Raw genomic sequence first — 26,675 nt, forward strand, 5'->3', positions numbered from 1 at the left:
TCTTGTTTGCATGACGTGGACTTAAAGGATTAGTTCACCTCAAAATGAAAATTTCCTAATAATTTACTCACTCCAATGCCATCCAAGATATCCATGTCTTTCTTTCCTCAGTGGAAGAGAAAATAAGTTTTTCGAGGAAAACATTTCTGGATTTTTCTTCGAATAATGGACTTCACCAGGGAACTACGTCTTCACGTTGAAAGGTCACTCTCGAAAAAAAAAGTTTAGGTTTTAAAAGATTTAAACACACAGGATACGCACACGTAAGGACCATTTTAAACAATATGACACAAAGACATAAATATGTCATTCAACATTCAATACAATTTGAACTATCCTCCTTCGCACGGTGACCTTTCAACGTGATGACGTAGTTCACCGGCGTGTTGCAGATCAGCTCAATCCAAAAAATTGTAGTTAAAAAGTATATGTGTGTGTGTATGTATATATATATATATATATATATTTTTTTTTTTTTTGAAAATGACCTATCGTTTCGCTAGATAAGACTCTCATCCTCAGCTGCGATGGTGCACAGCCGTTTCAAGCACTTCAAAGACCTTTGAAACTGCATTGATTTGTACTTCAAAACGCCGGTTGCCATTGAAGTTAATTATTCGAAGAAAAATCCAGAAATGTTTTCCTCAGACTTATTTTCTCTTCCACTGAGGAAAGAAAGACATGGATATCTTGGATGGCATTGGGGTGAGTAAATTATTAGGAATATTTTCATTTTGAGGTGAACTAATCCTTTAATAAATCCTTATCTTGAGCCAAATAAGCAAGCTGTCATTCAGTACCATATATATATATATATATATATATATATATATATATATAATTTTTTTTTTTTTTTTTTTACTTGGTGAAGAACGAAAAAGAACTTTGCTAGTGAGTATATCTGGGTCTTGAATCACATTCAATCTCTTGTGCGTTATGTGTGCAAGTGTGTGAGCACAAGCAATAAGTGCTGTTGCAGTTCACTTAACGGCCACCGGTGTCGCTATAACAAGGATTTCTCAATTCTACATACACTCACCTAAAGGATTATTTGGAACACCATACTAATACTGTGTTTGTTTGACCCCCTTTCGCCTTCAGAACTGCCTTAATTCTACGTGGCATTGATTCAACAAGGTGCTGAAAGCATTCTTTAGAAATGTTGGCCCATATTGATAGGATAGCATCTTGCAGTTGATGGAGATTTGTGGGATGCACATCCAGGGCACGAAGCTCCCATTCCAGCACATCCCAAAGATGCTCTATTGGGTTGAGATCTGGTGACTGTGGGGGCCATTTTAGTACAGTGAACTCATTGTCATGTTAAAAAAAAAAAAAATTTGAAATGATTTGAGCTTTGTGACATGGTGCATTATCCTGCTGGAAGTAGCCATCAGAGGATGGGTACATGGTGGCTATAAAGAGATGGACATGGTCAGAAACAATGCTCAGGTAGGCTGTGGCATTTAAACGATGCCCAGTTGGCACTAAGGCGCCTAAAGTGTGCCAAGAAAACATCCCCCACACCATTACACCACCACCACCAACCTGCACAGTGGTAACAAGGCATGATGGATCCATGTTCTCATTCTGTTTACGCCATATTCTGACTCTACCATCTGAATGTCTCAACAGAAATCGAGACTCATTAGACCAGGCAACATTTTTCCAGTCTTCAACTGTTCAATTTTGGTGAGCTCTTGCAAATTGTAGCCTCTTTTTTCTATTTGTAGTGGAGATGAGTGGTACCCGGTGAGGTCTTCTGCTGTTGAAGCCCATCCGCCTCAAGGTTGTGCGTGTTGTGGCTTCACAAATGCTTTGCTGCATACCTCAGTTGTAACGAGTGGTTATTTGTCAAAGTTGCTCTTCTATCAGCTTGAATCAGTCGGCCCATTCTCCTCTGACCTCTAGCATCAACAAGGCATTTTCGGCCACAGGACTGCCACATACTGGTTGTTTTTCCCCTTTCACACCATTCTTTGTAAACCCTAGAAATTTACTGTAGTTTCTTCTCTCAGTGACTGAGGACAGATCCTGGAGAGAGTTTAATAGCACTGCAGACTGAGCCGTATAATTACAGCATCTCACAGACATGCGAGAGATGAGGGATAATTAAAGAGATTGAGGGTGCCAAAAAAGGTCGTGAGATGGAAGACAAAGAGGATGACTAATATCCAACGAACAGGGGTGTGTTTTCGAGTCTTTTATATTGAAAAATATCTCTGTTGCTTCTCACTGCTCTGTAACACCTGATCAAGACCCTGAATCAATTACCTGTCACTCAACTTCACCTTTTTACCTCACTGTGACTGGACTAGACAGATCAAGTCTACATCATTTTGACAAAAGTCAGCAAACAGTGAGACAATAATCCAATAACAGTCACAGCATAGTTCATTCATCCTGCAGTGCATGCTGGGAACTTGCAAACGAACACTTAAAGGGATAGTTCACCCAAAAATGATAATTCTGTCAGTGTTTACTCACTCTCGTGTTGTTCAACCCCGTAAGACCTTTGTTCATCTTCGGAACACGAATTAAGATATTTTTGGTGAAATCTGAGAGCTGGATCACTCCTTCATAGGCTGCTAGGCAATTGCAACTGCCGGCCCAGAAAAGTTATTAAAGACATAGTTAAAATAGTCCAAGTGACTACAGTGGCTCAACCTTAAGTTTATCAAGCGACGGGAATACTTTTTGTGCGCAAACCCCCCCAAAAATAACTACTTTATTCAACTATTCATCTTCTTCTGTGTGGGGCTCTGACGTGAGTTCACGAGAGTCACGACGCATGCGCGAGAACTGAGAAGAGGATGCTCATGATCATTTGATGGAAAAGTGTGAACGGTAAGCCGTTCATTTTGCGGCATTGGTAAGGCACTTTTACGTTTTCTCGTTGGTTTCTCACAATTCGGACATCCAGGAAATGCACACTTTACAATCATTTTAAACACTACATCGTCACTATTGTGTGCTATATACTGTAATACACTCTCAGAAAAAAGGTACAAAAGCTGTCACTGTGGCGGTACCTTTTCAAAAGGTACACCTTTGTACCTAAAGAGTGCATATTAGTCCCTCAAAGGTACATATTGGTACCAAAATGGTACATATTAGAACCCTTTTGAAGGGTACTGTCCCAGTGACGACTTTTGTACCTTTTTTTCTGAGAGTTTATACTATTGTGTATTATGTTATACTATACTGTACTATACTTACTACTGTATATCATACTATACTAATATATGCTATACTATTCTACTGTTTACTATACTATAGTATACTGTGCTTCATACTCTCTATACTATAGTCCACTAATGTATTTGCTGAAGAGATTGTCTCGAGGATCCGGCAGGTGTTCATGAAGCCCCTCAAGTGAACTTCATTCAAGTATGCATTGTGAATAACCAAAAACATGGAAGCCCCCACTCTATTGAAGTGGCCTCAGTGAAAGCGGGAGGTAGAGTAATGTGCGTCTCCTTGGAAACACTTAATGGCTTTGATACTCGCTCTCAGTCCAGATGGTGTCTGAAACGGGTGATGTCAGACAGACTGCTGCGCTGAAGATCCAGTGTAACACTGATGTGTGTGAGATAGTATTATCACTGACTCATGGGGGATTACAGCGCAGATATTCTATGAAACGCTTTCAGATTATAATCAGACGCTCTGGAGTGATGGAGGCGGAGGGTTTTGGGTTGTGCTGTTGAATGACTTACAAATAAGAGCCGGCTCAAATTGAGCTGAGTCGGGAAGACTTTGGACACACACACACACACGCACACACACGCACACACACATGCACACACACACACAAGCACACACACAAAGGTTCAATCATGGTTAACTGAAATTTAAAAAGAATGCGACAAATGAGACAAAAATGAAAAATTTAAGCACTGACATTAGTGGTCTCAGTTATTAGTGGTTTCACAACACAACCAATATATTATGTAGGATTATATATTATTTAAATATAACAGATGCATAACCATTTTCAGCTTAGGCAAATATGCATGCAGTATGTGGTACTTGTATGGGATTGGAATTTAATATTGATGTGATTTAATGACATCATAAACACTAAGTGGATAGAAACGCATCTCTTCTGATATCTAGAAAGACCCCGTTTGAGTAATTTGTAGTTGAGAGACGTCACCTAGTGGTGTGGATGAGTGTTACAACAATTTTGTAAGTGGTCATATGTTACTGACTCAAACATAAACACTCTTAATAGTTACTTACAACAGTTATATTGTTATATTTTTATGTTTTGTTAGTAGTCGCTATTTTACTATAATAGTATACAACAGAATGTTGATGCAATAAATTGATCAAATGTAACAAACACATTTAAAATGTTTACAAATATTTATATTTCAAATAAAGGCTGTTCTTTTTTTTCCTTTTTTTTTACGAAATAACGGCAGCCTTTGTGAGCAGAAGCGTTTAATGTTTCAAAAATATTTAAAATGTTTTTACCACAAACTTTTGATCAGGGCCCGTATTCATAAAGAATCTTAATGCAAAGAGTAGCTCCTAGTGACAAAATTCTAAATAAATTCTTAGAAATGTGAGCGTTTACTCTTAAAATTAAAGACAAAATCCTAGTAAAGAAAAAAGTAAATCAGAAAGCATCTTAACCCTTTAAAGATGTCTTAAGGTCAAAATTGTTAGGAGCACGGACGAGGACTTTTAAGAGGCTTAAGAGTTTCTTTAGCAGAGGAGAAAATGGCAGAAAGACGAAGAGAGAGAAGAAATGTGTTGCAGACAATAGATGACAGTGAGTTAATAAGACCATATAGATTAGATCGTGCAGGGAAAATGTTTGTGACCGATTTTATTAGAGACACAATAACATCTCCGACACAGCGCAGGAATGGTGTAGTGCCAGATATTAAATCACTACTGTACATTAAGATATTTGGCAGCTGGGAAAATGCATCAATGCAGCAGTGATGATTTGGGTCTGTCACAACCTTCTGTAAGCAATGATCACAAACCATTACAGCACTTTCAGAATTGTGTCTTATTGTGTCGCAGTTCATTTTATTTACACTGGACATTCCCACCTTGCAGGCTCAAAAAAATGCATTTATGAATATAGCAGGCTTCCGCACAAGCAGGGGGAATGAACCGTATATAATTTATTATTAACCGCTATAAGCTCCCACGTCTCCTTCTGTGCTGTGACACCCGGCCTGATCTTCCTTTAAGGATGGCCTTGTGTTCATCCACTAACTGGGCTCACAGTAAACACTGTTCCTCTGTCCAGTTGAGCTGTCTTGTCCTTCTTGTTTTTTATTCCATGTTTGTTACATTAAAACCAACATTCAAACCACCACTTAAATAGACAGTGGAACAATTTTTATCATTCTAATCCAATCAAATACCTTATAGGAAATTAACAGTATGGTAAATAAAAAAAAGGATTTATATACACATATATAATGTGTGTGTGTGTGTGTGCGCGCGTGTCCGTGTGTGTGTGTGAGAATGGTCAAATAGGAAAAATTACACATGTAATTTCAAAGTGAAGGCTTAGAATAGACCCTATACTTAAAATCAGGTCCCGAATCGCTCTTAAGCTAAGACTCCTACGTAAAAGATTTTAAGCTAAATTAAGAGTTTTCTGAGAGGATTCTTAGAATCTTTATGAATACGGGCCCAGGCGTGTATTTATTTATTTTTTCATTTATATTCATATTTCGTTTTTTTGGTCTCTACATAAAGGATCTTATGAATGCTAAAGTTATTATTCAAGTTATGTGAACAGAATGTATGCACTGTAATGAAATGAGAATGAACAACAATAACAGGAGACGTACCTTTGCTTCTCTGTGAATTTCACCATCATTGGAGACAGTTCATAAAGCACAAACACACCAGGTAAACCCTGATCTCCAATCAGCCCATTCGCTACTTACTCATGTCTTGTTACTGAAAACTGGTTTGTTTTAACAACCTAAAGTAAAAGGTAAAACACCTTAAAGAGTCTTCTTAATTAACATAAAAGATTACCATGAAAACCAGCAATATATCATTGTTACTACCTCAGTTATTGCCAATAATGTAAAACCTTAATAAATTAATATTTTTTTGCCAGTGGTACTAATACTAAGTAGCCACAATTTTGTACTTTTTTTTTCCTTCTGTTTTTATTCCCCAAATAAGGGAGCTCAGCTCCCTTACCTCTCCATCTCCTTTAATGTATATCGTTGGCACAATTTTCACAAAATACTGGTACATCATTGATGCTGTAGTAAAAGAGTGCATAGATCAATATAACATACAGTATCTCAACGTTTTCTGTCAGCTGAACTATTATTTCCAAAATATTCTCTTATAATCCCCTTGCACAGTCAACAAATTGTTTTGTGTATGTAACTTGTATGAAGTTATGTTGTAGATTCAGATAATTGTATTGATAATAAGCCAAAAAACTGGATTTAACATTGAGGATCTACTTATGACTGAACATAAACTCATGTAAAGGCCACTAGAGGTCATCACAGCTCCTCTGATGTGGCTTCAGTAACAGGCCATATTAAACACAATGAACTAGATTTTTTTTTAAAGAATTTTCTGAGCAGTGCTTGCCGATAAAACTGAAGATGTTGATATGTAAATGTGGGTGGTCTTATGTTAATGAGCACATAAGCATGATGATTTCTATGAGCTGTTTTTGCAGTTTAGTTGGTCTGGATGTAAAGGAGCTTGAGCTGTGAATACCAGAGTAAGTCTATAGAGCAATACACTTGTTCATTTAGAAAGGGCATGAATGTCCTGTTTTCGATTGTGAGTGAAATGTTTACATGTAAGAAGTCTGAACAAAGCAACATCTCTAAGTTGAAATGGTTATATGATGTGCTTGATAAAAACCTTCTCACATTTGGAGCTGAGATTAAAACAGTTTCTTTACAGCAACGTGTCTGTCATTGTAAATGAAATTTCCCGAATCTCAGACCAAAATGGGGTTTCAGATCTCCAGCTGAGTGATGAGAACTTTCCCAAAACCCATTACGCGTGTTGATCACTGTCTGAGTGATCCGAGAGGATTTCCATTGTAAGTCACATTCTTTCCTATTTGTTTCGCTCTTTCCCGACCCGGCGGTTCATCGGTCAGTCAGGTATGATGCGACTTCCTCTGGCCATCTGGGAAACAGAGCAAACCCAGTCCCTCTGGAGTTCCTTAGAAGTTTAGGATCAGAGTTTTCCCTACACAGTACACACACACACACACACACACACACACACACACACACACAGAAAGACCACTAGTCAAAGGTTTGAACCCACATCTGTAATCACACACTCCCATGAAGCATTGCTGTTGACATTGAGTCAGACTCTTTACACTCTCAAGTTAATGTTATTTTATAGTGCATAATATATCTTAATATTTTGCAATGGACCTAAGATACATGCGTCAATAATTTTAATCATTGTCCGATCTATATTATTTGATTGTATTTCAAACATTGGTTTGAACCTCATCATAATCTTGAAAAGTAATAAAGAATGAAGATAATTGTATGTGCATGCCATGAACATGACTATATATATATATATATAATGTATATAACTGGTGTATATGTCTCCTCTGTGTGTCTCCAGGAATGGATGATTTGTCATGTGTGGGGTCTGGCTGAGGGCCGCTGTTGCCCTGGCATCTGCACCCCATTGGCTGATTCACCAGCATGTACCGTAGAAACGGCCTATCGGATGGCACCAGCATTAGCTCCGCCTCCTCTCAGGTAACCACTCCTCATTTAACTTTTTTTAATATATTAATCTTATAAAATGATTAACTGATGATACATAATTCTTATCTCATTGCCTTTGTTCAAGTGTCATCGTTGAAAATTATATTTCCTTATTTCAGCAGTATGAGAGGATAGGACAGAGAGAGTGATTTATTTAATTATAACAATGCGGTTCTTTAGTGACTCATGTACAGGGTTATTCTAGTTAACTAAAACCATAACACATTTCTGTGATACTGGAATAAATATTATAAAATGATAAATATTAACTGAAATAAAAAATAAATGTAAAAAAAAAAAATGTTACTTAAGCTAGTTGCTTGATGTACTAAAATAACTAAAAATGGATAAAACTGTTTAGACATTTTAAACAATAACTGATAAAAATGACCAAAATTTTAAAATGAAATGGGAAATTCAAAGTAAAAACAAATCCCAATGATCTCAGTAATTTCAATCTCAATGATACTAAAATAACACTGTTTAGGTATACTGTTAATTACAGTTCTTTTTTATTTGCATACTTCAAGTAAATACCAGGCCTGAATCAGCAACATTAAAACATTTTTGGACAATACAATAATTTTTATGTGATGGTTAACAAAATTCTATTATACAATATTTGTATACATTATATATATATATATATATTATAATGACCTCGTCGTCACACACGGGTAAAACACCCTCTGTTGTGTTCTGTGGGGTTACAGTATGTCATTGCGTCAGTGCACTTGCTGTCCTCACTCAGGTCCTCTACAGGTGTCTGTTCTCTGATGGACAGTTGTGTGTTTGCAGTGGAGAATATTGAGTGTTTGACTCTGAATGACAGACAGTGTGAATGAGGCAGTGCTTCTGGCATCCTCATTTCCACTGGCATTACCTCCAATACCTGAAACTCACAGATCCTCCACTGACAGATGTCCTGTGCTGGTACTGTGCTATCAGATGGCAATACTCTTATTTTCATACATGCTCTACCATTCAAAAGTTTGGTCTCGTTTAGATGTTTTGAAAGAATCTCATATGCTCACCAAAGCTGCATTTATTTGATCAAAAATAAAAACAGTAAAATTGTGAAATATTAGTACAATTTAAAATAACTTTTTTCTCTTGTCATATATTATAAAATGTAATTTATTCCTGAGATCAAATCTGAATTTTCAGCATCATTACTCAAATCTGAATTTTCAGCATCATTACTCCAGTCTTCAGTGTCACATGATCCTTCAGAAATCACTCTAATATGATGATTTGCTGCTCAAGAAACATTCCTAATAATTATCAATCAGTTGTTCTGCTTCATATTTTTGTGGAAACCATGATACATTTTTTTTTCAGGATTCTTTGTTGAATAGAAAGTAATAAAAAAACAGTATTAATTTGTAAAATAAATATTTTTTCAACCTTATAAATGTCTTTACTGTCACTTTTGATCAATTTAATGCACCCTTGCTGAATAAAAGTATTAATTTCTTTCAAAACGGTGTAATGCTGAATGATTGCCATGTTCCTGCATGATGCTTAAATGGTTTTGCATCAGCATCATTACTCCAGTCTTCAGTGTCACATGATCCTTCAGAAATCATTCTAATATGATGATTTGATGCTCAAGAAACATTTATGATTATTATCGTGTAAATGTTGAAAACATTTGTGTACCATTTTTCTTTTAGGATTCTTTGATGAACAGAAAGTTAAAAACAACAGCATTTATTTGAAATAGAATCTTTTGTAACATTATAAATGTCTTTACTGTCACTTTTGATCAGTTTAATTCCTCCTTGTTGAATAAAAGTATTGATTTATTTGATTTATTTCCCCCAAAATATAAAATAAAAATTCTTACTGACCCCAAAGTTTCGAACGGTAGTTTTTAATTTTACAAAAGATTCTATTTCAGATAAATGCTGTTCTTTTGAACTTTCTGTTAATCAAAGAATCCTGAAATAAAAATATAAATAACTGTTTTCAACATTGATAATAATCAGAAATGTTTCTTGAGCAGCAAATCATCATATAGACATATAGAGTGATTTCTGAAGGATCATGTGACCAGAGCCGGCTTCAGACTGCGCTCAGCAGGGGGGCATTTATTTTCAATGGGTGGGCACGAGGTATGGGGACTTTTTTTTGGATATCAGATATCCTATATTTATTATTGCTACTGCCTTTTCTGTTAGCTATTACCATGAAGTGATGCAACCCATACAATAAACACATAAACCATTACACATTGTTGCAAGACGTTCAACTCTTAATAAATTTGATTAAATAAGGGTTAAATAGGCCTAGGCTATACAAAAAAAAATTGCAAGACCGACTCTGACCACAGCTTTATTATAAACAAAGCTAACGAACATGCACACAGTCTCTCACTGACAGGATAGTAGTTTAACTGCTATCTCACTGGGGGAAGAGAGAAAAAAAGCTACACATCTTTATTCTGCTTTGCTCTAACATAAGCGTTTACAATAACCTACTATTAAAAAAGCATCATGTAGTTACCTTTATCAAAACAGTTTATAAGTTTTCATCTGTTTGCTTTGTTTTGAATGCAGCCAGGAATCTCGCACCAATTGAAAGTCATTTCATTCATGTATTAACGTGCAAGTGATTTGGGGGGGGGGGGTTCTCACAGCGCCACACTGTGGTCTTAGGTCGGCTTTATTATATTTTCAGCTAATGAGCAGTTTGTGGACATATATTTTTATTATTTATCATAAATATCATAATATTTATCATAATTCAATTTGGGGGGCATAAAATACATTTGGGGGGGCATTGCCCCCTAATGCCCCCCCATACCGCCGGCACTGCATGTGACACTGAAGACTGGAGTACTGATGCTGAAAATTCAGCTTTGATCACAGGAATAAATTACACTTTATATATTCACATAGAAAACAGCTGTTTTACATTGAAATAATATTTCACAATATAACTGGGTTTGTTTTGTATTTTTAATCAAATTAATACAGCCTTGGTGAGCATAAGTTACTCCTTTTAAAAACATTAAAAATCTTACCGGCCCCAAACTTTTGAACGGCAGTGTATGTACATGTTTAATTCTTCAATCTCCTTACAGTCTATATAATGCTATCGTGTTGTCATTCATTCACATTTTAAATCTAGTCTATTGTATTCTGTTGAGAGTCATACAAAGCAGGCCGTACTGTGTATGATTGTGTGTGTGACCAATAAACTTAAGACCTGAAACTTAAAATCAATCAATTTGTAATCCTCATAGTGCTGAGACTGTGTTTTTGCATGGTACATTTGTATGGTAATGCCATGGTACTTTTTTTTCAAGGGTCAGCTCTTTTTTTATTAACAGGAAAGTATCAGAAAGTACCATGGTAATAAAATGTTTTTGGACATGTATGGACATTTACACGCGTCCTCATTCAGATGCTGTTATCATCAGATCAAAGATCAATCAAGCTCCGGGAACTTTCCTGGTTTTTCCAGCGCTGGCAGTCGTCCCGTGAGGAACATATACCACATCTGCCATGAAAACCTCACGCTAACCCCACAACTTTACTTTTCCATGGAAAGAACTGTGCTGATTTTTTAACGACAGGCATGATGTGTTCTGTGACGGCTGGTGGTCAATACATGAGAGCCACACCAGAACAAATCAGGGATAATATACAGTCATCATCAAAAAATAACTCAAACCAGGACAATAAAAACAGGAACGTTTTAGTTAGACCGTAATTGTGGTCAGTTTTGATTTCTGGTTGTCTTTCATTTGTTTATGAATTGTCATTTTTTGCATCCCTCCCTCTCTTCTGTTATTGTTCTTGAATTTAGGAGCATCTGTAATATTTCATGGTTGACATCTTATTGTCTTTATATTGCTTCTTTCTCATATTCAGGGAAGCAACAGCTCCGTGTCTGCGGACGGCCCGAGTGCTGACTATGCGAAGAGCTACGATGCCGTCGTGTTTGATGTGCTGAAAGTCACGCCAGAGGAGTTTGCAGTGAGTAAAACTGTCATCGTTCAATTTGATGCCTTTTCTGGTGTAAAACTCTCGTTCTACATCATTTGTCCTGTCCTGTAATGATACAGCTCCATGAGTCTCATTGGTAGCTTTCCTGGTCAATTGGGACCTTTCCGTTTGGAAACAATAGCTCTGTTCCAGAAGCTTGCCGTGCCGTCATCCTGATGGACACTGGGCCTCATGAGCTCCAATACTCGGCATCCTTGTGGACACAATGAAAGGGAAAATACTTCTGGAACAAACGGTTTTGAAAAAGTCTGTGCTCGCTGTCATGCTCTGTGTAGTTTGCTCCCAGACAGCAACATAGTGTCGACCCTGATCCGGCTCATATCTGGGCCATGTGGAATCCACATGTACCATATGTGGGCCGGATCTGGGCCGACAATATGTTGCTGTCTGGGCTGTCAATGTATTACTAAGGATGCATGTTCTTACCAGTGTTAGCTGATCTCCTGGCCGGGTCAAACTGGTCTGTTGGCTGGTTTTAGAGGGGGTTTAGGACACTCTTCAGATGGTTAGATCAGGTAAAACAAAGACACATTTAGACCAAGCGTGCCGCACAAGCCCTGAAAAGTGAAGCCAAAGCGTCTCGATCGCCCCCCGGTGACCGGTCCTAGTATAGCTCATAAACCCCGCCTCCCCATGTTATTCAACCGGACGTGAGACCAACTAAACATTTAAATTACACTTCACATATCTTTTTTCCAAAGATAGTGTCATTTACTGTAGTTTTTATCACGCTGATGTAATTTCAAGTTTTTGTTTTTAAAATAAGTTTGTTTTTAGTTAGTTATTTGATGCTATAAAAACAGCGCTGTGGTGTACATGATTGACAGCTGTGATTGACAGGTTCTCTGAGCAAAGTAGTCACTGAAGCAACAACGGACATTTTTTCAGGATCTTTGGAGGACTGAGGAGATTGGAGCTTTAAATTTAATATTTAAAGTTCTATAATTAATTATTTCACAACGACATAATGGGTTGTTATGCAGTAGAATGTGCTAACCGATCTGGCATGTCGATCAATCTTTGAGGTTTTTGCGCATGTAAAATAAATTAATAAATTGTAGGATGCTAACCTAGCTAAAACAGACTACATGAGCTAAATATGAAGTTGATTTAGCTGTCCACCAAATTGTGATAGTTCTTTAATTGCAGTAAAATGAGTAGGCTACTCGTATTTTACAGTATAGGTCCTATATTAACACATTAATATATCCAATACTACAGGATATATTAATGTGTTACTTTTTAAATATGACTATGTGGTTAGTAGTTGCATTTACCTTACATTAACAGGTACTGCAATCAGCAGACATCAACATTGGAGGAGAACGGAGCAGACAGGCCACTTAAAAAAGCGCAGAGGCGTGTGCTTGTGATTGATTCAGCGAGAGTGAGGGCGGGACGTTGATTTCGCGGCTTTACTTCCTGCTCACTACTGCGCATGTCTGGTCCCGAATCGCAACTGCGCAGACTCAAGTCCCAAGATGTCAGCGCCATATCAGGACAATGGCGGCTTCACTTCTCGCCAATGAAAGAGAGCGAAGGGGCGTCGTCCATCTTTTTTTACAGTTTATGATTTAGACCAATGAACCAGTTAGTTTTTTTATATATGTATTCTACATTATTTTCTTTTCTTCTTATTCATTTTTTAATACATTTTAAAGTCCCCCTGTAGTCAATAATTGTGTCCATTAAAACTCATCTTTAATCACCACGATTAGATATTGACAATTTTTTTCCTGTGAAAAAAAAAATCTTCGTGCCTTAATATCTGAATGCAACTCTACACCCTTGCTTTATTTAGTATACACTGATACATGAATATGCTAATTAGCCCCGCCTCCACTCACTCACAGCAGCTCAGAGATCCACTCGGCCAACTCACGGAGGTAAACGCTGCACAATGGTATCGCTCTTTAAAATGTTGGGCACATAATGGTACTTAATATGATTAGCCTTTTGCTTGATTACGTTATCAAACAGCTAATAATGTCTTGCTAATGCTACACAAACCATTTTCCCGTTCTCCATCTCGTCAGACAGCTGCCTTCTAACAATCATCAGAAACGCTTTGAACAACTCAGAACGTCAGTGGAGAAAGGCATATATCATAACATCATAATATACATCATACACTTGCTAAATCTACCCGTTTTTTCATATCAACAGAAAAATATACCGGGATAACCTGTCATCTCTCGAGACACTCCTTGCTGTTTCGCTTTTAATGATATGCTAAAGCCTGTCGGCACGTTAATCTAATCTAATCAAGGTGACGTTAGAAACATTCAGTGATTTTAAACCGTGTTTTTGAGACTGTCTTTGGTTCACTGCAGTTTTAAGTAGAAAATACTCAGCAATGGTGTTGACTTATGCTGTATGATGAACCATGCGTAAATTCATATTTAAAACACCACATAGACATATAAACAACATTAAAAACTGGATTTTTGATCACAGGGGGACTTTAAATTATTGTTGATCCATTTTATTTCTTACATTTTATTATTTTTATTTCTTATGCATCATATTGTTTTTTAAAAGTCCTATTTAGACAGATTAGCTCTTTGTTTTGCAACAACAGCAGAATTTTTAATTAAATTAAAAAAAAAATCTATATAAATTATAATACTACATATTTTTATTTTTGAATTAAATTTTTTATTTATTTTAATTTTATATTTCTTTTTTATGTTTTTAATACATTTTAAATCAATTTGTATTTTTTCTTATACTTTTTAGTTTTTACTGTAATGTTTTCTTATATGATTGTCCCTTTTATGTGAAATGCGCTATATAAATAAACTTTCCTCACCAAACTTGCTTTAAAAGAATTTTAAGTATACTAATAATGTTTATAATCAACTATTTGCACTGTTTTATGGGATTGCCTTGTCCACAAAAGATACAGGTACTATCCCAATAATGTTCCTATATTTTTCAAAACAGCCTTTGCAACGAGTTCACCTACAGCTGATGGTCTATGATTAATAACGTAAACATTCTCTGAATAATATACATAATGTTAGTGGTGATTTACAACAGAACAGTTTCCTATGAGTTGGCCTGATTGTGGGATTTGAGAGTTTATTAGCCATAATTCACATGCATCAAGCTCTTATTTAGACTTCTAAGGAACTTACGTTTTAAAGGACCCTGTTGAACCTTCATTATGGTCTTTTTTTTTTTTTTTTGATGAATTGTTTCCTTCATTTTGTCCTTTCCCATAATGTACGCCGTAACTCAGTGCTGGAAAATGAGCTCATGGGTGTGATTACTCGCTCTCAGTTTGAGTGAAAATGTGACTTTTTATTTTTGTCTTTTCTGTGTTTCTCAGAGCCAAATTACCCTGATGGACGCCCCTGTTTTTAAGGCCATACAGCCAGAGGTAAGACCTAGGTCACATGTTTCGAGGATGAAACCTTGTAGATTAGAGAATACACTTTAACATATTAAATTATGTTGCATCATAACTGTCTGTAAAAGATTATTATTATTATTATTTTATTTTTTTATTCTATTTTTGATTTTATTTTATTTATAATTATTATTATTATTATTATTAAGTCCTAGATGATGACTTATAAAAAAATTTCCACACTCCATTGTCCTATATTTATTTATTTAATTATTATTATTATTATTTAATATTTTGTATTTTATTTTATTAAATTTTCTATATTATTCAATTAAATTTATTTTTTATTTAATGTTGTTTTATATTGTTTATTTTATTTTAAATTACATTAGAATTTTATTTATATTTTATTATATATATATATATATATATATATATATATATATATATATATATAAAAAGTTAAATAAAATTTAAAATAAAATAAAAATATAAATAAAATAAATATATATTACACATAATATATGTGTGTGTGTATGTGTATGTTTTTTATTTGATTATATTTGTATATTTATTATTTTTATTTTATTTCAGTCCTCAATGCTGACTGACACATTTCAGTTAATTAATATGTACAGTACATTAATATGCACTGTACAGCCTCCATTTAACATGTAATTGCAATGCGACCACGTAAACCTTTGACCTGCACCTACACGTGGATGTTTGAGCAGGATTACCTCATTGTCTCATATGATAAGAGCGTGTCTACGATGAAACATTTTTTTCTCTCCATCTTTATAATATAATGGAATTGTAAACTTACTTGTTTCAATATTTATATGCTACTATTTTGAAGCTAAAGAAGGAAAAGCTGCCAGTAAAACCTGAGCGTCTGTTTAGACGGTCAGTTGCGGCACAGTGGAAGCGCAGACTTTGTGAATTAAACGCCTTGGCAGAATATTCTAACAATCGAGCAGTTTTTCATTAGGGATGTTTATACACCGTTTGGGAAAGAGAATAACACTTCAGTATCAGTTCATGATCTTTGCCAGGATAAGTGACAGTGAGAAGAGGGTCCAATATTTCCTCAGACAGACCGTGATGTAAAACTGTGAGAAAACATGCCGCTGGCTTATAGCTCGTGATGGATGAACGAGAACACCTGTGACCCACTTTCATTGCTTGGCTATATCAGCTTATTCAGCATCCAAAGAGTGCACTGGTGTTTCTTGGCTAGTTAGTGGTGACCAGCATCTTTAAATTAGTGTCTTGACTTTATCGAAGCTAAATTCTAGTTCTTCAGTATAAATATTGTTTTATTGCATGGATCAAAATACTGAGGGAACGCAAGGATGATGTGCTACATGAGAAACACACACTCTCTGGCCGATACCCCTGACCGTGCACGTTTAGCACGTCCCCTAACATACTTAAACATTTGAGTTATGCAAATAAATACAGGGGGTTCGTTTCAGTCTGTAAAGTTTCAGACGGAAACAAGTCTGAGGTTTTGTGTTGCTCTAAGACAAGGTCTGTGTATGATTTATTAAATTGTGCAGTTCGGATGGCTGATGTTGTTTTTTTTTGGAATAGGCCCTTAAGATGCTGTAATGTCTGCTTCTCTGTGTGTGTTTGTAGTCATATTTTCAGACATTCAATCTTTCAGATGTTTTAAAGTGCAAGAGAAATGCCCTTATGTCATACACACACTAGCCTGACGTGTGCATGAGTATATGCAGCATTAGCTGATGAAAACATGCTATAATAGACACAGCAATAGACTCTACATCTGGAGTCCAAAGAAGCTGATTACCTCAGTGCTGTGTTTATCGCTACACATAAACCCGTTTCGTCATTTCTTTTCAATAGCAGAGAATTATGATGCATAACAGAGAGTTTGTAAACCGACTTGCTCCAGCTTTAATCTGTCTGTCAGCGGGCCACGGATTCAAGCTTTCATTAGTCTAGTTTAGTGTCTCTGTGATTAATACAATCATTCAGGCTTTAAAGGCAATAGAAAATTCCGGCTTTTGATGTATAACTCGGTTTATATAAACAATCAAATGTGTTGACTGAAATGAAGTCTACAGGGGAATCATTTGCCCAATAATGTTTCATTGTAAGTACATAGCAATGCTGTTTAAAAAATAACTTTGCTGGTTTAAGCTGGTATCCCTGGTTTTTAAGCAGTATTGGTCATTTTTTTTGCTGATCAGGGCAATTGAATTAAAGCAGAAATAAAATAGGCTACTAGATTAGAAAATTTGACTTTTTGCCTAAATGTTCTAAAATTACTACAACTGAAATTAAAATCAATTAAAGATAAAAAGAAACCACTTAAAAACTACTAAAATTGACATAAGCATGTAAAAATTATTAAAACTTGTGTTTTAAAAAAAATATTAAAAAGTGTTAAAGTATTTTTTTTTTTTCAGTCCTAGATGATGACTGGTTACATTTCCAGTCATCGCATTTTATCATAAAAAGCATTAGGTTTTATTTTTTTATTTTTTAACTGTTAGAAAGTAAAATTTCAAAAATAAAAATGGATGACAATGAGATATTGCTTTAGCAACTAGTTGAAGTTAAATAAAACGTTTTTTTATATATTTTATTTAAAGGAAGGACTTTTTAATGGTTTTAGTTAACTAATAATAACCCTGGAATCTGTTGAGCTTATTTAATTGTGAGCACAAATATATAAATGCAGTCTCTTGAGAGTAAAAAACTCTGAACGATGTGCTGATCATCCTTTTTTCCATTCTTAATTACAAGAAAACACTCTTGATTGGATTGCTGCATATTTGTGGGTCTTAACTGTAATTACAGTTTATTAATCAGTTTAATGGAAAATAGATTAACAAAGCACTGAAAAAGAGAAGCGGTTTTGGCAGAAAGAATGAGTTTCTTTAAAATAAGGAAACGTCTGCATGTTATCCAGCATCTTCATGGCTATTAGAGTCTGCTATAGTTGTGTTAGTATCACATTATTCATCTTCATCATCGTTAATGTGAGATGCATTAGAATTTAGTAGAATTCAGTTGTAAAATCCGACGGCTCGCCGCTTGAATTCACCCATAATTCCTCTCCTGACACTTTTACTCGGTCTCTTGGAACAGCGTGACCTCTGACCTCCCGAATGCAGACTTCCCGCTGATGCGAGGGAAAGAGGGAACCACCTCCATCTGTGTCTGCTTTTGCCATCTTTGCCTCCTCTTTTACTCCCGTCAAGTCTTGTCTGAGCGGAGTAATCTTTAGGTGTGTGTCCCATCTCGAAATGAACTTCAGTGATAATTGTCTTGTCGTAAAGGAAGTTGACGTATCGTCTGACCGTCTCGAAACCTTTGACCGGCGCCACTTTCCATGAGTGCGAGATAATTAATTTAATTTACTGTAGTAAATGAACCATTAGTGATAGAAATGTCAGTCTGTAATTGCTGAAAATTGTAACCAGCCACAGTAGTGATGGAAACAGCCTTAAACAAAACTTATTTTGAACTTCAGTGCTATTATCAGTGGAATATCATATATTTATCTACACATATCCTACATATATGGCTATTTAATCTCACACACACACACACACACACACACACACACACACACACACACACACACACACACACACACACACACACACACACACACACACTCTCTCTCACTCTCTCACTCTCTCACTCTCTCACTCTCTCACTCTCTCACTCTCTCACTCACTCACTCTCTCTCTCACTCACTCTCTCTCACTCTCTCACTCTCTCACTCTCTCACTCTCTCACTCACTCACTCACTCACTCACTCACTCACTCACTCACTCACTCACTCACTCACTCTCTCACTCTCTCACACATTTAGACTGTACTAGACTGTAGCTGCCTGTGCATCCACTTGTGAGCAGTAAATGCCACTGAAATGTAAAAACCCCACAAGTCCCCGAGCATCAGTGATGTGAAGAGCAGGTGTCGGGACAGGAGAGACTGTATTGGGGTGTTTCAGGCGACCCACAGTGCTGCGCATGCACTTTAGTGCCAGGCATTCTGGTAATGAAAGTTAAAAACGCAACCTTCGACCTCTCACAAGTTTTCTTTGTAGTTGTTTGAGTGCGTTCCAAGTGTTCGCTCTTACACACCTGGAGGGCCTAGGGATCCTTCTCTTCATCATCACCACACTTTAACACATTTGTCTCTTCATCACAGACAAACTGATTCAAATATGGGTCTTTTAACTTTCCATATCCCCCCAAGTGTTTATGAAGAGTTTATGAGTGTTTAGTAAATTGCAACAATTTCAACAAAACCTTATTTTTGTTTGCGTATTTCATATTACGCACGTGTCTCTCGTTAGATAGCTTATATTCAGCTCCAAATGTTTATTTCTTTCATTCAGCGCAGGCTAAAGTCTTTTCAACACATATTATGTTACTTATCTTTTGTTGATTGGATGAGCCACGTTCAGAGTCGTTGGAAAATTATCATACAAACAGACATGTGATGTGTCTGCATATCATTTTGAATTATTATTCCAATTCTATGGTTTTAGCCAATGTAAGAATTGCTTATTGGTATTTACTGTTACGTCTGAAGACATGCATTCTGCTCAGTGAGTTTTATTGTTGTGTCATTTGAAAAACTTGTATCTCTCCAAAAATGCTTGCAATTTGCATCTTTAAATGAAATTAGATACATTTTTAACGTGCATTAACCCTGACTACAGGACCTGTGAGAGACATCTGGAAAGCGGTAGATCATTTTCCGTCTAATTGTCTTTTTTGCTCTGTGTTTTTGCAGCGTCAGTAATCAATTGTGACCGTGTATAAATAGAGGATAATTGCGAACACATTAGTTTAGCTGAACTAACGGGTAAGCTGCAAATGAAGTAAACTCTGAAAGTCTGTCATACCCAGTTCTCCTGCGGGGTTGAGTGTTGAAAAAATAATCTGCATAAATATTGATTTAAAGGTGGAAACTTGAGATCTTACACAAAGCTGAAAAAACATATGAATGATCACTTAGACTGGGTTCATTTACACTTGGTTTAATGCATGCATGCTGTCCGTCAAAGGCTCTGTATCTTCAGTGTCTTTATAGGCCTCAGTAACTACCACTGGAAGGAAAGCAACATTTACTTTCTTAATCTCATTGTGTTAATCTCATCTGTTGTGTTGTAGGAGCTTGCTAGCTGTGGTTGGAACAAAAAGGAGAAACATATTTTGGCTCCCAATGTCGTTGCCTTCACACGGAGATTCAACCAGGTAAGATTTACAATTGGTATGTTTGCAGAGTTTCTTTCTTTGTTTTCTGGCTTCATGAATTTAGTGATTTTTATTGTATTTTATTGTATTTTATTGTATTTTACTGTATTGTATTTTATTTTATTTTATTTATCAATAACAAATTATATAGATCAAATAAAAGTAATCAAATGAATCAATTAAATTACAAAACATAAATTTTTTTAAAATATTTTATTTCACCATCGTCACTAGGGTTGCACAAAAACATGCTGATTCCGAACGTTAAAAAAGAAACAAAAAATTGTGTGTGTATATATATATATATATATATATATATATATATATATATATATATATATATATATATATATATATATATATATATATATATATATATATATATAAATTATATATGTGTGTATATATATATATATATATATATATATATAATCTTTTATATATATATATAAAAAAAAATATATATATATATACATATATAATTTTTTGTATAGATAAAAAATTATATATATATACATACATATATTTTTATATATATATAAAAATTATATATATATATACACATACTGTGTATATATATATATATATATATATATATACATACAGTATGTATATATATATACATACAGTATGTATATATATATATATACATACAGTATGTGTATATATATATATATATATATATATATATAATATACAAACACATCTATTCAAAATGTGTAGTTGAATAGATATAACAGCGTAGTGCTTTTAAATCAGTAAATCAAATTGTTTAATCAATTAAATCAGCTTGCAATCATGGCCTGATATCAGACTGAAGCACATAATTTAAAAACTCTGATATTGACTGATAATGATCTGATGGAAATATTATTCATCCCCAGCTGTTGTTATCCCAGTCAAATGCTTCACTTATTCATTTATATATTCCTTTAGTTTTCCAGATATGAAGTGTGTGAAGTGTGTGCTGACAGAGTTCACCGCACTAGAATGCCGTGGATTTAAAGTGTATTTTTGGCTTGGCAGTAGTTGATATAATGCCAGCAAACTACAAACTGTGCCACAAAATCATTATCAACCTTATGGCCCAAAACTTAGATATGTGCTGGAAATACTGTTAACAAATCACACATGCATGGGCAAATATCCAGCCTGGTGTTTCTTTCCACCTCGAGATTGAGCTTGCTGATTCTGCTCATGTTTTAGGAAGAATAGAGATATGTGGTTTGCCAAGCTTGTGAACTCTTATATTAGACAACGTTCGTCTTGTCATCTCACATGTTGTTGACATAGAGCACAAGCGCCACAAATGATCACTCCACCAAATCCAACCAACAGCGAAAACCAACCTTCTTCCAAAGACACGTGTTAGAAAATATTTTAAAATAAGTTGTTTTTGCATATAATAATTCAGTTTTTATTAATTGTATTGAATTGTGTCATGTAAAAGTAACTTGCATACACTATAATTTAAGGTTTTTCCATGGAAGTTGACGTCGTCTTCACCCTTTTCTTGACTAATTTTGCCAATAAGCTCTTTTTTTTGTGTGTGTGCAATTTATATTTTGTTCTCAAAGTTCTCCATCCTTTAGGATTAGTAGTAAAACTCGCATGGCAAACCTTGTAGGAACATATTTGTGAATCAGTTTTGTTCATGGAATGAATTTTGATGATTAAAATGTTGTTTTGTTATTCAAACTTGGTGATGCTTATGGATTACAAAGCTCAAGGAGCCATTAATTATAAAACCAGAAGCAAGTTTGGTTTTCAAGCTAATTTAAAAGTCTTTGGCCGTAAATTAATCTGAACTAAATTTGTGGTTTTACTGTATTGTGCTTCCAGTTCTGCTTATTTATGAAGTTTCAGCCTGGAATTAATTTGATTTTAAATCTTTCCCGTTAAATCTGAAACATAATTAGATTGACCGACTGGTGTGTCCCAATTTTACATATTCACAAAAAATATGTAAAAGTGCTATAAAAGTGCAAAGCAGACATTTGATGACCCACTTTTTACATTTATGGCATATGTTTAATGAGAGGATTTGTTCTAGTTTTCTAGCCAGGATTGTGTGTGGAAATTACATAAAAGCATCAAGTTCCCCGGTGCAAATTTTCCCTTTTGAAATGGTCTTAGCCTCCACAATTCTACTCAAAGTCAATCTCACAGAATTCCTTCTATCCTGGCTGCCGATGTCTTTGGTTTTATTACATCATTAAGCTGAACATGATGATCTGGCTTCCAGAGCTTCGGAAAGATGGAGGGGCTTTGAGACACTTTTCTTGGCCACCCAAGATTGTGTCTTGCTTTAAACAATGGCTGTGGCTGTAAATTGTGCCTAGTTTTTGTATTAGTAGTCCTATAAAAAATTTTTTTATAGAAAAACACATGTGTATCTATGTGTGTGTATGTATGTAAATGTGTATTAGGGCTGTCAAAATGTATGTATTAATGCATGCGATTTTTTTTATATTTTTTATCAACCTTTGACTAGCGTTTCATTATATGACCACACTCTTATTCATGCAAATGCTTTTAATCCATTCACACGCAATACGACTCAAAAGAGAACGCAGTGCTTTTCTGGAGCGCATCTGTGAATCTCACACTCGTGCGCACAGAAAGCCACTTCAGACAGCACTTGAACGGACAAAAACACACTTTATTATGCCAAATGTTTTGTCGAGTATCCTCGCAAGCACAGTTAAAGGAGTTAAATGTCTTAAATGAACGTAAGGCAACAAAAAGGATAACTTTTTGTGCATTTTAACAGGAAATGTAAAAATCTGAACTGATCTGACTGGGCCAATAGAAAATAATTTTATTTCCCATTTATTATAATTGGTTTATATGAAGATTGTTTTAAGTTCAATCTTCATATTTTTTTAAAGCCTAATGTTAAAATTGATAACTTTCAATTATACTGTAATGTAGGTGAATTCCTGTAATTAATGGCTAAAATTCAATTATACTGTAATGTAGGTGAATTCCTGTAATTAATGGCTAAAATTCAATTATACTGTAATGTAGGTGAATTCCTGTAATTAATGGCTAAAATTCAATTATACTGTAATGTAGGTGAATTCCTGTAATTAATGGCTAAAATTGAGAATAAATCTATTTCATAGAGACATCAGAAGTATTGGTATCGGTGATGCCCTTTATAAAAAAGATGCCATTAAACATTTAAAAATATAGGCTACTTAATTTGGAGGTTAAATGTGAAATTTTTACAATATATAAATATATAAGAAGCTTTAATGGTAGGTGCGATTAATCGCGATTGATTACAGAAAATGTTTTTTTAATCGATTGACAGCACTTATAAATATACGTGTATATATTGAACTGAACATCTTTAAAAGTCCTATGCTGCTAAATTTACTTTACATCAAGCCACATATTAGTATACGAGTAGTGATAAGTCAAGCTTTACTATTAATATTGCTCATATTAGATAGGGATTTGAACAAACCCCTAAATGTTAAACATCCACTTGTAACTTTTGTAATCTACTTAACTCCCTAACTTAAGAGTTACTCATATAAGTAAGCAGATTTTTCACCTTGGTGACTATATTATTGGATAATATAAGGTGAGCTTTTTTGAGCTGATAAACAACCATACGTTTTGCATGCTCACATTTTCATCAATGTAAATATCTAGTCAAACTTGTCTATGTAGTAAATCAGCTCTGTATTTTTAGTGAAATCAGGGGAGCAGAAACTGTACATTGTGGTCCATCATCATCATGGCAACTAAGCAGAAACTCTGGGCCTCAAATATATTGTAGCGCTCTTTGCCAGTTCATTATATATGGAGCGGGAACAGAAGCTTTCACAGCTGTTTTGAAGGCATTATGGGTAAGAATGAAGTAGATGAGCTCACCCTGTTTCATGAAGGGGGTCACTTTACACACTTTACTGCCACTTTGGAAAAGAACCGTCATCTCTGAGCTAAGAAATGCAGTGTCTCCACAGGTTTCTATACCAACCAAAGCTCTTATAATGTATACATGATTTGATAATGAGCTATAGGCTATGACATCATTACACAGTTGGCTTATCTAGTAAAGCGGCGTTCTTACATTTTAACTTAACACAGCTGTGATACACCTTCATACAATATTGCTGGAAAACTTGACTCAAACATTTTGAAGCTCATTTTATTTAGATAATAACTCTCAATGACTATGACTTGAGCATTGCACATTTGTCTTAAAGATCACACTGAAGTGTCTGTTAACATTTATGAAACAAAGGAGGAGTAGTTTGGGAATTTTACCAGAATTTACATTAGTGAGGCGTTGACTTTGAATAAGCCAATAAAAGCTCGTTTCTGGCTCACACTACATGGTGATTATTTTAAAATCTTTTTTAATTATTATTTTACAGAAATGTAGTTCTCATATTAGATTTTTATTAACACTTTACAATAAGGTTTTATTAACTACATTAGTTAACATGAACTAACAAAACGCATTTATTAATGTTAATCTCAGCATTTACTAATAGTTTTTAATAGGGATATACCGATACCAGTATCGGTATCGGGCCAGATACCAAGCTCATGTACTTGTACTCGTACTCGTACTCGTAAAAATACCCCGATACCAAAGACCGATACCTCACGTATATCCTTAGATTATATTTCTTAATTCTTATGAACACTCTTCCTGCAGTTATAGTGTTGCTAGATTTAATAGTACACTCTAATATTTCACTTTACACTTTCGGCTGTGATAACATTGTTACTCAGTGTTATGTTAAACATTTGTTCTGTGATTTCTTTGGCACTTTATGACAAATTTGATTGTCTTGTTGTCTGTGATTTCTTTAGCACTTTGACAACTTTGTGACAGGCAGGTAAAAATTACATCCATTATGTCCTTGGTTTTGCCCTTTGGAGGTTATTGGACACTGTGAAATTTGGGCTTTGAAAATTTGTGATAAGCGCAATAAGAATGATTTATTTTTTTAAGTTTATTTAAGTTGTTGAAAATAAAGATGCTGATATGTTCATTAGTCTCATTGTGTTGTTCTTAGAAAATTGCCACATAAAACGAGAACCCCCCAGTACAACAGGCATCGGTATCGGCGAGTACCAGGAAAAAAATATCGGTACTCGTACTCGACCCTTAAAAATTGGTATCGGTGCATCCCTAGTTTTTAAGATCAAAAGTTTTATCTGTTAACATTTGTTTATGGACTGAGCTAACATGAATATTAAATGCTGTAAAATATATTGGTTTAGGCTAGTTAATGCATTAACCTTATTGTAAAGTGTTAATTTTTTGTAATGTTTTACAGTAAAATTTTAAGTGAAACAAATTTTAAACTAGAGCCAATTCTATCCTTATCCTTCCCTTCAGCAATGTGTACTGTTAAAAATGTTTAATACAATTAATCTTTTATTTTAACCTATTTTTTTATGGTTTTTAGGTAATTGTACAGTCTCTCAGTTTCACTACAAATTTTTAAGTAATTTACACCCATGTTTTATCAATTTCTTTCCATTGTCACACAGCATTGGCTTCAAGCAACATTCACATTGGGAAAGATGTCTAGTGAAGTCTGAATATTTTGATCCTGTCTATATAGAGCGCTTCAAATCACTCACATACTATATGAAGTTAGGATGCTCATTCAAGGCACTCACTACTTTTTTTAACACAGAAGTCGAATATTCAATTCAAGCTTGAAAATTATAAATTACTCACTCGATTTAATGTCTCCCTTTAATGGATCAAAGTCAGGGGCCAAAGTTTTGGTCAAACTATGTACTCTTTATCAAGATGACTTCCTGAGGGTCGATGGAAAAGACATCATTTGCTTGGACAGTTCAGTCCATATATTCTTAGTTTACAGAAATATTTACTGTTTCCATTCCAGCAAATTGACTGTTTTCTGCCATTTTTCCCTGATAAACCAGCAATACAGCAAACAAAGATTTGTTTTCAACCACATTGATCATTTTAGGACTTTGGTGGGCTTTTTAGATTTGCAGTTGTAATGTAGTTTTTTTTTGTGTGTTTAAAGATATCCCAATTCTGTTGCTATAACATGAGTAGTTCATCATTTACTTTTTTCCCCCTGTATTATTTGTCCGACATTAAATAGTTTCCTGAGTTTGATTCCCTCTGCATGAAATATAATCGAGGCTACTTTTGAGGAAATTGTTGAGGTTTGCTACCTGACTCTGGTTATGTTATAACGGCTCCCTGAGGCTGAAATCTTAAACTTTTCACTACACTCAGAATCACTCAGACTTCATCTGCTTTCTAATT

The 26,675-nt window shown here is 35.0% G+C and overlaps 1 protein-coding gene across 2 annotated transcripts in view; it reads left to right on the top strand.

Moving 5' to 3' along the window:
• Nucleotides 1–26,675, top strand: part of LOC143749271 (ras-specific guanine nucleotide-releasing factor RalGPS1) — a 136,436-nt gene that overhangs the window by 14,236 nt on the left and 95,525 nt on the right. For both annotated transcript variants that reach the window (XM_077241816.1, XM_077241817.1), the window contains exons 2-5: nt 7,618–7,757; nt 11,648–11,752; nt 15,117–15,167; nt 20,306–20,389. In XM_077241816.1, the coding sequence (XP_077097931.1) occupies nt 7,701–7,757; nt 11,648–11,752; nt 15,117–15,167; nt 20,306–20,389 (297 nt within the window). In that variant the 5' untranslated portion in view covers nt 7,618–7,700. The remainder of the gene's footprint in view (nt 1–7,617; nt 7,758–11,647; nt 11,753–15,116; nt 15,168–20,305; nt 20,390–26,675) is intronic.

Source organism: Siphateles boraxobius, unplaced genomic scaffold, assembly GCF_051911475.1.
Source record: "Siphateles boraxobius isolate OS27281-9 unplaced genomic scaffold, OSU_SipBor_1 24, whole genome shotgun sequence".
In the NCBI taxonomy this organism is placed as follows: Eukaryota; Metazoa; Chordata; class Actinopteri; order Cypriniformes; family Leuciscidae; genus Siphateles; species Siphateles boraxobius.